Source organism: Terrapene carolina, unplaced genomic scaffold (genome assembly GCF_002925995.2).
Source record: "Terrapene carolina triunguis isolate 2854851 unplaced genomic scaffold, T_m_triunguis-2.0 Scaffold833, whole genome shotgun sequence".
Classification (NCBI taxonomy): domain Eukaryota; kingdom Metazoa; phylum Chordata; order Testudines; family Emydidae; genus Terrapene; species Terrapene triunguis.
In genome coordinates, this window is record NW_020665184.1 from 418,075 (window position 1) to 430,611 (window position 12,537).

The window sequence follows — 12,537 nt, forward strand, 5'->3', positions numbered from 1 at the left end:
AAAGACACCGGTTGCAGGAGCACGGGGGCCCCGATGCACGCGTGGGTGCGTGGCGCGGGGCGCTTCTGGGGGGAGAAGTAGCCGGGGTGCACCCGTGGGGGGCGCGCGCAGCGAGGTGTATCACGCGTGGGGGGAGCAGCCAGGCAGCTCCGGCCCATGCGCAAATTGCGCATCGGCTCTGGCTGTCCCGCCCCTCCCCGTCTCCCCCGGGCTCCATTTAAAGGCGCATGCGAGGCCGCTGAAGGATTAAGGGAAGAGCCGCAGACGGAGCGAGACCATGCGGGAGATCGTGCACCTACAGGCCGGGCAATGCGGCAACCAGATCGGGGCCAAGGTCAGGGCGGGGGCATGAAGGGGATCGGGACCCCTAGGTGGGAGCTGGGGGGGTGGGAAGGGGGGCGTCCGCAGGATCTCAGCCCTGACCCTGCTGGGGCGGGTAAGGGCTCTGGGTCACCCCCTTTACCCACTGGTTTGGATTTCCCTGCAGGGTGACCCCCCACCCCTGTCAGTGCCCTGCTGCTTGGGGAGCCCCCTTACCAGGCGCTTGAGTGTGGGGGCTGGTAACCTGATCGGACAGCTTGTAATTCTGTGCTCAATCTGGGGTGTGTGTATGTGGGGGGGGGGTCTGGCTGGGGTACCCCCCCTTGCCCACCCCAAGTCCTTTCTGTGCCCCGATCCCGCCTGCCTGGAGAAGGACACGCCGAGCAGCTGTTTGCTGCAGTGAGGGGAGTGGGCAGAAGGGCTGGCTCCCAGCCCCCGCCCCCCCTCCGATCCACCGGGGCGGCCTGAAATAAAAGGGCGAGATAGCCAGGGGCCAGCCCTTCCCCACCCACCCAGGACGAAAATGCAGCGTTTCCCCCCCACTGCAGGCGAAGATCCGTGGGCTAGGGGGGGTTGGGGGAGAAATCTGCCATTGCCGCATGAATGCGGCTGGGTGGAGAGGCTGCCCTGCATCCATTCACAATGGCTCCCTTCAGGGAAAGCTGCCCTTTGCAGGGAGCGCCTGTGGGGCGGGGTGGGAGCCTTGACCTGTCTCTTGTTCTGTGGCATCAGTCCAGAGGGTCTCTGGCCTCTTAAAATAGCCCCTGGCTTCCCCCTCTGTTTGCCCCACGCAGGGGCGGCTGGGCAGGATGGGTCTCTTGCGGTGGCATGAGACCAGGGATGAACATGGCTTCTCCTGCTGCTGGGCCCCGGATCTGCGTGGCTGGCTCTTCCTACACCCAGCCGGTGATTCACCAGAGAACAGGGTGAATGAGTCACCGCCGGGGCAGGAGTGGGGCGCAGGATCGGGTGGCGGTGAGATTCCAGGCCAGGCAGGCAGGGATGTGCCGGCCCATCTGCTCAGCTGCCAGGCAGGGGAACGAGATCTGAGCAATGCGGGAATAATGCCGAGCCTTTCCCTTGGGGAAGCTGCTCCTCTCAAATGCCTGCGCGACCCACCCATCCCAGAGGGGCTAGAAACAAGGATGCGGCTCCCTGTGGCTCTGGCCCGAGCTTCCCCTGCCAGACCTCGTAAAGGAAAGCCTGACAGGTACAGTTTGATGCTAGACAACATATGGCGGCTTCCCCCCCCCCTCGCTGCACACGTTGGCAGAAAGGCCCATTTCTCTTTATTGGCCCGGTTGCCCCATGCTGGAGTGGCAAGGGGCTGGGATGGCAAAGCACCAAACCTGTACCAGGTCCCTCTCTCCGTGGAGAGGTGCCACCTTGGTATAAATGTGGAGTGAATCTGAAAGAATTGGTGTGGCTGTCTCTGATCAGCAGCGTGGCAGTATTGCCGGTTGCACCTGTTAAATGGGCTCCACTCCAGCCCATCGCCCCTGTCTAGGTTGGAGTCCTGGTCCGCTTGTCTCTCTCCACGTCCTCCAGCTGGGGTATTAAAACCCTGCAATCTTCCCACCCTCGTCTCCGGCTGTCCGACTAGAAGCCAGGTCCCCCGGCGTGGCAAGCCCGGGGCGCCTTGGATCAAAATGCTGAGCTCTGGTGGGAAGCGGGGTAGCTTGTTGGCACCCAGTGCCAGAGCCACCCTGGGGGAATCTTGCCAGTTCTGGCATAGTGATGCCCCTGTGGCGTCTGGCATGTCGAGATGCCGCTGGTTTTGGGGTGGGAGCTGAGGGCATAAAGTTGTGAGCATTGGGGAGCAAACAGCCCAGCTGTGCCTCGAAGAGGAGGCAATGGGTCACCGTGGGGGAGAGCCCCTCCCAGCCCTAGTCAGCAATGAATCTCCTCTCAAAGGCAGAACTGCTGGGAGCCGGTTCACTCCCTGCCTGATGGTGCGGTAGTTGCATGGACTGATCCAGAAGCGGCATGTTCACTTAAGGCGGGAGCCTTCCCAGCATGCACTTGGGGGGGCCTTATCGGCTGAGCTGGTACCTCGCCTGCCTGGCATTGCATCAGCATCGTAAATCCTTTGTTACGGGGGCGGTGGAAGAAAAATATATCTCCGAACCAGCGTAATTAACCTGCCATGGCCTAGCTCAAAGGGCGGCTTCCTGGGCCGGGTGGGGATTGCAGAGCGCTGAGTCCATGGGACAAAGGTCAAAAAGTGGGAGCCTGGAGCTCTGGTTGGACAGGGCGGATCTGGCTCTACAAGGCAGCTGTGGGCTGGTGACGCCCTCGAACAGGGAGTTCTCCCAGGCGTTCAGAACAGGGGCTGGCCTCGGCCCTGAGTTTCTCTATCTGTCCTGCCAGGCCCTGTGCGGGGATGGCCTGGTGGCTAGGCCAGACGCTGGCCGGCGTTGGCTCATGCCGCCATAGGTGGCGGGGGCCGGCCCAGAGCATCAGGCCAAGTCACCAGGTGGGGCGGACTTGTCCTGCTGCCGGTGGAAGTGGGGCGCATCCTGATGCGGGCCACGTCACCTCTCCTTCAGGTGAGGACGCTGGCAATGGTGCACAGTGGCTGGGGCGTCCGGCTGCTCCATCTGCACTGGGGGAGAGGAAGGAGGTGTCCTAGGATCACCCCTGTTCTCCTAATAGACACTTGATCTGCAGGGTCAACCTAAAAGCCCCCGGCAGCCCTGCTTGCCTGATGTCCCCACCCCCCCTCACACACACACCCCACCCCCTGGCTAAGGCTGCTGGCGGGTGTTGCTAGGATGGCTTTGGGGATGCAGATCCAGCCCACTCGGATTGCATTTTCCCCAAACATCTGTCCGCCCCTGGGATCCGAAGGCTTTTAACCAAAACCGGGAAAGAGACACCCAGTGGTGGTGCTAGCCCTTTTGGGGGGGGGCATAAGCAGGAATATTTTGGGGGCCCCCCAACACTAAAACAGGCATGTTCTTATGAAAATAATAATAGCAAATGGGGGGGGGGGCCCTTGAGCTGCTTGGGGCCCTAAGTAATCCCTTTGTCTGTTTACACTGTGACACCCCAATTCCAGCCTTCCCTGTAGGCTTGGCGGGCGGGGGGGGTGGGGGGAGTTGTCCTTGGACTGTCTGGAGGGGGGAGGGGTAGTTGCCTTGCCTGTTGTTGGCTCACCCATAGCAAGGCCATGGTGCAGGGGGGCAGCTGATGTGTATGGGGCGGGGGGGATTCTGCCCAGTGTGGCTATGGGAAGCCTGGCCCTGGGTGGTAATGGGCACAGGGCTCATGTTCCCACTGCCTCCTGCAGACTGACCAAAGCTCGGGCCCCTGCGGTTACAGGCCCCTCTGCAAAGGGGGCTGGCGCTTCCCCTCCCCCGCCCCCTTTCAGTTGCCTGTCGCTTTAAAAAGCCGAACCTGTCAGGCCAGGGCTGGTGCAGGGTGGAGGAATCTGCATGGGGATGGGGGGGTTGGTGGATTATTTTTGGATCCCTGCTGGTGGGGGGAGGGGTGTTCAGTGGAATCTGGATGGGAGGGGGGCTGTCCCCTGGAGGGAGGCTCAAATGGCTTGTTTCACCCCTTGTTTTTAGGGGTTCAGTTCCTCCTGTGCAACCCCCCTCCCCGCACAAGATACCAATTCTCCTTCCCAGCCCTGCCCACCAGCAGGGACCGGAACCCCGGAAATTGAGGGGTGAAGCCAGGCACCAGAACAGCTCCCTCCCTTTTTGTTGCATCCTTGGCCCCCCCCCCGAAATGTTCCCCAATTCTGGCCAGCTGGGATCCAACCCTCCATTCGAGGGAAGGGCCCTGCTGCCTCCTCACACCCCAATTTCAGCCAGCCAGGTTCTCAGACCCCTGAAATATAGGGGAGACTTGCAGTCTTCTAAAATCTGAAGCGCAGAGGGGGGGGATTGTAGAGACCCCCACCACCCGATCTTCATCCCCATCCCTCCTGGGTTCTAGCCTCCGCTCCAGTGTGGGGTCTAGTGCCTGGGGGAGGGTAGGATGCCTGGGTTCTATTCCTGGATCTAGGGGTGCTGGCAGGGGGCGGCACCCCTTCCTGTAGCATGTGGGGGGGGGGGGCAGAGGGGTAAGTGACAGCGCTACGGCCAGGCAGAGGAAGGGAGGGGGTGCCTGCTGGCCTTGGGGTTTTTTAAGGGGTGTGTGGGGGTGTCTGCTTCTTTGCTTTACTCTCCCCCCCCCCCGGGTTCTGCCTTTGCGGATTCCTTGCTGCCCACCCCCACTTCCTCCCCTGTAGCCAGCCCCGGGTATAAATAGAACTTGCTGCAGCAGCAGCATCATAGTGGCGAGATCGAAAGAGGCGGCTCCATTTTAGAGCCATGCTGCAGAATGGCAGGGAGGGATTGCTGGGCGGGTGCCAGCCGGGGGGTGTGTGTGTGTGTAAATCTGCTGGACAATAGACGGGTGTTAAATCCATGCCGATTTCTTTTGACTTGAACGTTGCAATGTCTTCTCTCTCCCCCGCCACATACACAGACCTGATTGTCTGAGGGGGAGGGGCAGCTGGGAGGCAGGACTCCTGGGTTCTAGCCCCCCCTCCCCTCCCCGGAGAGGAGTGTGGGGTCTAGTGACTAGAGGGAGGGGGGGAAAGTGTGGTCGGATGGCTGGGTTCTATTCCTGGCTCCAGGAGGGGAGCTGGAGAAGGGGGCGGGGCTGAGAATCCGGATTCCTGGGTTCTGCTCTCCTAACTGGGAGGAAACTGGGTTTCATGGCTAGAGACTGGGACTGGGAGTTGGACTCCTGGATTCTTGAGCTGGGACTATTCTAGTGGTGAGAGAAGTGGGGAAGCCGGGACAGAGTCCTGGGTCCTCCACCCTCCCTCCAGTTCTGCCTGGGAGTGCAGGTGGGTTGATCCCTTTATTGTAGCGGGGGTGTCAGCCATTTGAAAACTGCTGTATTTTAAGCTGATGCCACAAAACGGGGGCTTGTACCTTCCAGGAGGCCCCGGACAGCTGCGTGGTGCTAGAGAGTGGCACCAATGCAATCTGTTGCCCTAGTCTGCGGGATGTCCCAGTACCCTGCAAATTCCCCTGGGTTCACAGGCGCTTAACCCAAGCACCCAACTGTACGTTAGACCAACGCTTCCAGGGGTTCCCTGTTCCACGACTGACCAAATCCCAAGAACCCAGGGGAGCGTGCTCGCAAACCATCTTCCAGAGATGGCCTGAAACCGACCAGCTCAGACAGTCTCGCATCCCTCCCTGGCAATGAAAAGGCAGAGATGGCTCCGTGGTGGGCTGGGATGAGAAACGGGAACTGAAGCCAGTTCTCTGAGTTCTCAAAACCCAGCCGTGATGGGTGGTGAATTCTCCTGACAGTCTGGATTTTAAGCACCCTAAATGGGAGCAGAGCCCTTGAAAAATCTGGCTCTAAACTCCCTTGAAAACATGGCCCTTAAACTCACTCTCTGCCTCAGTTTCCCCATCTGTATGTAAGGGAGATAACCCTTTCTCTACTGTGTGTGTGTGTGTGTGTGTGTACGCAGACCCTAGCCCAGTTGGAGCCCCGATTTCCTTGGGTTTGAGGTCTTTAGTACTTCTGGAATTTTAAATAAGTCAGACACTTGTCCTGGGGAGATGGGGTAAGCCAATTTCCCCACCCCATCCCCTTTTTCCCCCCCAGCAAGCCGGTTCTGAGTGAAGTACTAACCCAGCTTGTGGAAAGTGACAGATAAAACCGCCTTGTAACTGGTGCAAATGCCACCTGCGGTTAGCCTAGCTAGGATGACAGCTTGATAAATAAATTACACTCTCATCTCCCCGACTGAGGAGCAGAGACCATTGAAAGCAAATACAATACGCTCCTTACAATGAAGGTGCCATAGACCCAGGCATTCGATCAGTTTTCCTAAAAGGATCTGAGGCAGGCAGATGCTAATAACTCGGCGGGCGGGGGGGGGGGAGAAGGGGATGATCTGACTGGTATCTAGTTCCACCTTCTCACAGAGGAGGGGGGCTGCTGTAGCAGCTATCAAGCTGAGGCAGACCTGGCTAGAGCAGGTTCAATGATCATGCTTCAGGGCACAATCCAGTCACCAGCTGGTGGTCAGGAAGGAATTTGTCTCTCTTGTGGCGGGTTAGTGTTGCATAAGCTTGGGTGGGTTTCTCTGCAGCCAGCCCCGCTGCCAGGCTAGATCCAGGCTGCAACTGCTTGTGGAAGGGTTTGATTATGTAACTTTTTTAACCCCTTCCTCCCCACCCTCCCCGCAGTTCTGGGAAGTCATCAGCGATGAGCATGGCATAGACCCCACTGGTACCTACCATGGAGACAGCGACCTGCAGCTGGAGAGGATCAACGTTTATTACAATGAGGCTTCAGGTACAGAGTCCAGAGGGGTGGGTGGAATTGCAGGGGTGGGGGTCTCTAACCGCAACCTGACTGTGAATGGTGGGTCTAAAGGGATCTCCCCTCTTAACATACGGCTTCCCGGTGGGTGCTTAAAGCTACCTGGCTAGTTCCTTTGTTAATGTCCTGCTGGGAGGGAGGTGGCCTGGTGGGAGTGCACCCTAGTGGGTGGAACATGGGACCAGGGAGTCAGGACTCCTGGGTCCTATCCCCAGCTCTGGGAGGGGAGTGGGGTCCAGTGGTCACAGCAGGGGGGCTGGGAAGCTGGACTCCTGGGTTCTCTCCCCTGCTATGACCTGTCAGATCACTCGAGTGCTTCGTTTCCTCTCCTCGTCAAATAGCTGGTGCCCAGGTTTTGTGGGGGTGGATACGAGGCCAAATGATCTTTCCTCGTCTGCTTTGAGTCTCTGACACACAGCGATGTTTGCAAAGTGAGAAGCAAATCGCTGGCGGCACCCGCCCGCAGTGGAGAGTTTGGGGGGGGTCTCAGCAGCTGCTCTGGCTGCATCTGTAGCAATCCATTGCTTGGGGAGGAGAGGAACCACCCCCCCAATACACACACCTTGGGCTTTGGCCTACTGAGGCAATCCCGGAACTCGGGGCTTGGCCCCACCCACCAGCTAGACGCTCCCAGGGCAGATGGGTGACACAACCCGGCCTCCTGAAAGCGTCTGATCTCTCTCTCTCTCTTCCCCACCCCAGGTGGGAAGTACGTGCCCAGGGCAGTCCTGGTGGACCTGGAACCCGGGACCATGGACTCTGTCCGATCTGGTCCTTTTGGGCAGATCTTCAGGCCTGACAACTTCGTTTTCGGTAAGGTGGGCAGCACTGAGGAACTGGGGTCTCGGGAGGGGCGGGGGGGGGGGGGTTAGGGTCCAGGGTCCCCATCAGTGCAGGAAGAGCTGAGGTCCCCTGCATGTTTCTTCCCCAAATAGCTCCATCTAGAATTGGCTAGTTCCTCCACCGCTTGGCAGGGGGGTCCCTCTCGGTGGGACCTGTGTTTCAGGGACAATGGGAGTCCCTAGAGGGTAGCTTAATGAACCTGACCCCACGAGCTACCCATGGAGGAGACTGACTTCCCCCCCACAAGGCGGGATGGGGCGGCCAGTCTATTCCCAGCTCAGCCTCTTTTCTCCCAGGTGGTGGGTGATGGCTGCTGTCCCTGCGCTCCCCGTCCCCACCAAGAAGGGGCGACAATGAGATGGTTAGGAAAAGTGGGGATGGATTATAGGTGGGGCTTGGGGTACCACCCCCCTGTCCCTCTCCCGCTTGACCCCTTGGGTTCTTGTGCGGGTTCTGGACAGCAGCGTGGCCTAGTGGTGAGAGCAGTGGCTGGGGGCAGGGGGAAGCCAGGACTCCCGGGTTCTCAGAAAACCGACTTCCTCCCCAGAGAAGAGACAATCTCTCCGAAGGGACCTGGGTGGGGTAGAACTTGCTGAAGAAGCTCAGAGCATGTGTGAATTGCTTTTAATTACTGGGCAAGGCACTTTAATTAACAATCCCCACCTACACCACCTGCATCTTCAGGAAGGAATTGTAGAGCCCCAAGGCGTTGGCTGATTCATTCAGCTATGGATTTTTGCCAGTGTCTGGATCCCATCCATGCAGGACCAGATGGTGCAGGATCTGAAAGCTGCAGGGTTACCCCAGGTCTCCAGTGACCTGTCCAGGCTTCTGAGCAGGGGATGGGACCCAGATGGGGCTAGCGAGAGGCTGGGCTACCCCGACCCAGCTAAGAAGCTGAAGTCATGGGAAAGGGGCAGTATCTTAAACTTCGGTACTTTTTCGGCAGGCCCAACCTTTGTGGCACCCTGAAGGGGCTGGAGCTCCAGCGGGTGGGTGCTTGGTGCTGTCTGAATTGGGCCTCTTTGGGGTGCCCAAGTTGAAACACCAGAGCCAGTCTTGGCTGGAGAAGTTAGTGCGCAGTTGTGAGGTTGCAGCACCAGGTGGGGGTGCTGTGTCCCCCAGCTCCCCGCCAGTCTGTGTGCTTCCTTCCTGTCCTGTCACGGGCAATCTAGTCTCCTTGGTCCTCTGCCCCAGCCTGCTGAAGGGGCTGGTTGCGTCTGGCAGCTGTGTGCACACAAAGAGCTGTCCGGGTGGCCCATGTGTTGAGTTTGGTGGAACTCAGCCCTGGTATCCGCCATAAAGCCACCAGGGATGAGATCTGCTAAACTCAACACAGTGGCCTTCAATGGAGACCATGTCCTCCTATCTAGGGTTGGCTTGGTAGAGGGTGGAAACTCCCCCCCCCCCCCCCCCCCCCCCCCCCACCCCTAGTGCTCCCGGAATGTAACTAGACACCCCCCCTCCCCACCTTCCTTGCTGCCTAGGTCAGAGCGGAGCTGGTAACAACTGGGCCAAGGGGCACTACACGGAGGGGGCCGAGCTGGTGGATTCGGTGCTGGACGTGGTGAGGAAGGAGGCAGAGAGCTGTGACTGCCTGCAGGGCTTCCAGCTGACCCACTCGCTGGGCGGCGGCACCGGCTCGGGCATGGGCACGCTGCTGATCAGCAAGATCCGGGAGGAGTACCCCGACCGCATCATGAACACCTTCAGTGTGGTGCCGTCGCCCAAGGTCTCGGACACGGTGGTGGAGCCCTACAACGCCACCCTGTCCGTCCACCAGTTGGTGGAGAACACGGACGAGACCTACTGCATCGACAACGAGGCCCTGTATGACATCTGCTTCCGCACCCTCAAGCTCACCACCCCCACCTACGGCGACCTCAACCACCTGGTCTCGGCCACCATGAGCGGCGTCACCACCTGCCTCCGTTTCCCCGGGCAGCTCAACGCCGACCTCCGTAAACTGGCTGTCAACATGGTGCCCTTCCCTCGCCTCCACTTCTTCATGCCCGGCTTTGCCCCCTTGACCAGCCGCGGCAGCCAGCAGTACCGGGCCTTGACCGTGCCGGAGCTGACCCAGCAGATGTTTGACGCCAAGAACATGATGGCCGCCTGTGACCCCCGCCACGGGCGCTACCTGACGGTGGCGGCCGTCTTCCGCGGCCGCATGTCCATGAAGGAGGTGGACGAGCAGATGCTGAACGTGCAGAACAAGAACAGCAGCTACTTCGTGGAGTGGATCCCCAACAACGTCAAGACGGCCGTGTGCGACATCCCGCCCCGTGGGCTCAAGATGGCCGCCACCTTCATTGGCAACAGCACGGCCATCCAGGAGCTCTTCAAGCGCATCTCGGAGCAGTTCACTGCCATGTTCCGCCGCAAGGCTTTCCTCCACTGGTACACGGGCGAGGGCATGGACGAGATGGAGTTCACCGAGGCGGAGAGCAACATGAACGACCTGGTCTCCGAGTACCAGCAATACCAGGACGCCACGGCTGAGGAAGGCGAGTTCGAAGAGGAAGCAGAGGAAGAAGTGGCATAGACCTTCCCGTTCCCTCTGTCCCCCGACACACGCACCTTGTGCCCACCTGTCCTACTGAACCAATGGACCACGTTGCCCCTGCTGGCATAGGCTTGAACGTTCTCCACCCAGCTAGAAACCGATAAGAGCTTGGTGCAAACCCTGCCCCCTACTGGTAGGTTGGGGAAGTTCAAGGTGTCGGTGTAGCGGTGGGAGGGTTTGTCGGCCTTGTTTGGGGATGGCAGCAAGTGGTAATAGGTCTAGGTAAAAACACTGTCCGTCTCTTCCCTTTTCATCCACCGCATCTCACCCTCCAGAAACACAGCTCTCCTGCAGTGAATTCTGTCTTCATGTCATGTGATTTCTCTCTTTCTTTCCAGAGATGAGTATGCACTAACTCGTCACCTGCTCTGTTCTTTTTTGTTTGTTGTTGTGCTGGGCTTAAAATAAAACTAGAGGATCATGGAACTCATGGGGGTGGGAAGGGGCAGGGTGAGGAATTGATCTCCAGGGTGGGAATCCCCCCTAATCCTAATCCCCCCGCCCGAGATCTTTCTGCTTTCGAAACAGTTTGTCTGTATGTTTCCACAATAAAATATTGAATAATATTAAAATTCAAGCGTGCTGGCCTCTCTCGCAAAGATCACCCACAAATGGGCGCACTACAGGATGCTTGGGGGCTGCGGGGGGGGCCTATAGTCTAGTGAAGGATCACAGCACTTATGGATTGATAGAATGCAATTAATAAATACCCAGAGGTGGTGGGGAAGGTTTGGACTTCCATTTTTGGTTGGAATATGCTGATTTGTCCATATCAAGACCTTCAAGAGATCCTAGTGCATAGTGCGCTCCCCAGAGATGCGGGTGAGACCGGGCCAAGCTATGGACTCTTCGGGGGGGGGGGGGGGTGTCTTTGGGGTGTGGTGTTTGTTTGTTTGTTTTTGCAGAAAACATCAAAGGTCCTGATTTTCCCTCCTGCTGTGCAATGGGAATCTCCAAAATATTTTAATCTCCAAAATTCCTATGGGATAGGAAAGCAAATTTTCACCTCCCTCTATGCATAATGGTCATGTCTGGCCTTCTTGGCTTCAGTCAACAACATGAGCACCCGTTCTGTAGGGTGGGAGGTGGATGGAACCAAGGCTGTGGACTCAACTCCACTTTCACAAAGTCTGGGTTGTTGTCCCTCATAGACTTACTCATGCTGCAGCACTAACCACTGGACCATGTTCTCTTAGGTGCTTCAATACCATCATAATGGGTGGGCCAAATAGCACCCATGGGTGCTCTGAAGCTATCACTATGGTGTATATGGAGATACACCTATCTCATAGAGCTGGAAGGGACCCTGGAAGGTCATTGAGTCGAGTCCAGCCCCCTGCCTTATGACCAAGTACTGATTTTGCCCCAGATCCCTAAATGGCCCCCCTCAAGGATTGAACTCACAACCCTGGGTTTAGCAGGCCAATGCTCAAACCACTGAGCTATCCCTCTCCCCCTTGGTGGATGGAGGATGGTTCAAGATCACACGGAGTCTGGTAGAGCAGGGAACTGACCTGTCTTGCAGGCTCCAGGGGACCTCCATCCCCTGTGGTCATGGTAGAGCCCAACTGGCATGGGGTGCAGAAGGCTGGGTTAGGGTGGCCCCAGGACTGCGGCACACCTGTTCCAGGCTCCGCAGCAGGCAGAGGGGGGCAGGGAGAACTGTGGGGCTTAGGAGTGGAGGGACAGGTTCTGTCCACCAGGGGATAGGCTATGGGGTCAGTGACGCAGCCTGGATTGGGGAAAAGAACAAGGTGGCCCCAGCTGAGATCAGGGCCCCCATTGTGCCAGGTGCTGCACAGACCCCGACTGGGATCAGGGCCCCGTTGTGCCAGGCGCTGCACGGACAAGAGTTTACAGTCTAAATAAACTCAGGGTGCCAGGGGAAACTGATGCCCAGAAGGGTGAAGTAACTCACCTCAGGTCAGTGGGGCTAGAACCCAGGTGACCTTAACACAGTTCAACCCCCTACCCACTGGACCATGTTGCCTTCTAGCCAAGCTGTGCATTGCAGCAGAAGGAGAAGAAAGGTGATAGTTTCTAGGGGTGAGCAAGCAGCATGGGCTGAATAGGGCCCTGCTCTAACAGTCAGGACACCTGGGTTCTGGGCCTGCCTTGTGACCGGGGGCACAGCACGTCCCTCCTCTGTCATTCAGTCTCCCCTGGCAGCCTGAGTCTAGTTAGACAGTACATTTTTGGGGCAGGGACCGTGTAGCAACAAGGAACGGGGCGGCATCCCTTTAAATAGGTGGTGAGCTCTAGGGCACGGCTCACTGCGTCCTAAGTCATCAAAAGCCATCCAGAGCAGCGGGCTGTGAGCAGCGGGCTATAAGCACCTAGGCCTCACCTGTGTGTGTGTGTGTGTGTGTTTAATGATCGCAAACAGACTCTCTCGCTGTGTCCGTGCAGCGCCTGGCACAATGGGGCCCTGATCTCAGCTGGGGCAGGGACTGTCTCTC

The 12,537-nt window shown here is 58.3% G+C and overlaps 1 protein-coding gene across 1 annotated transcript; it reads left to right on the forward strand.

The window, feature by feature from the left end:
• The first annotated feature begins 208 nt into the window (after positions 1 to 208).
• Positions 209 to 10,650, forward strand: TUBB4A (tubulin beta 4A class IVa). The gene is made up of 4 exons (XM_026660681.1): positions 209 to 334; positions 6,534 to 6,642; positions 7,372 to 7,482; positions 9,000 to 10,650. The coding sequence occupies exons 1-4, from the start codon at positions 278 to 280 to the stop codon at positions 10,055 to 10,057; spliced, it is 1,335 nt and encodes a 444-aa protein (XP_026516466.1). The 5' UTR covers positions 209 to 277; the 3' UTR covers positions 10,058 to 10,650.
• The last annotated feature ends 1,887 nt before the right edge of the window (positions 10,651 to 12,537 follow it).

What these genes read in the sequence shown, in the direction of transcription:
- TUBB4A (XM_026660681.1), top strand. Translation starts at nt 278, where the DNA reads ATGCGGGAGATCGTGCACCTACAGGCCGGGCAATGCGGCAACCAGATC. An exon ending in GCAACCAGATCGGGGCCAAG is followed by an intron (nt 335 to 6,533) that starts GTCAGGGCGGGG and finishes CCCTCCCCGCAG; the next exon opens with TTCTGGGAAGTCATCAGCGA. An exon ending in TTATTACAATGAGGCTTCAG is followed by an intron (nt 6,643 to 7,371) that starts GTACAGAGTCCA and finishes TCCCCACCCCAG; the next exon opens with GTGGGAAGTACGTGCCCAGG.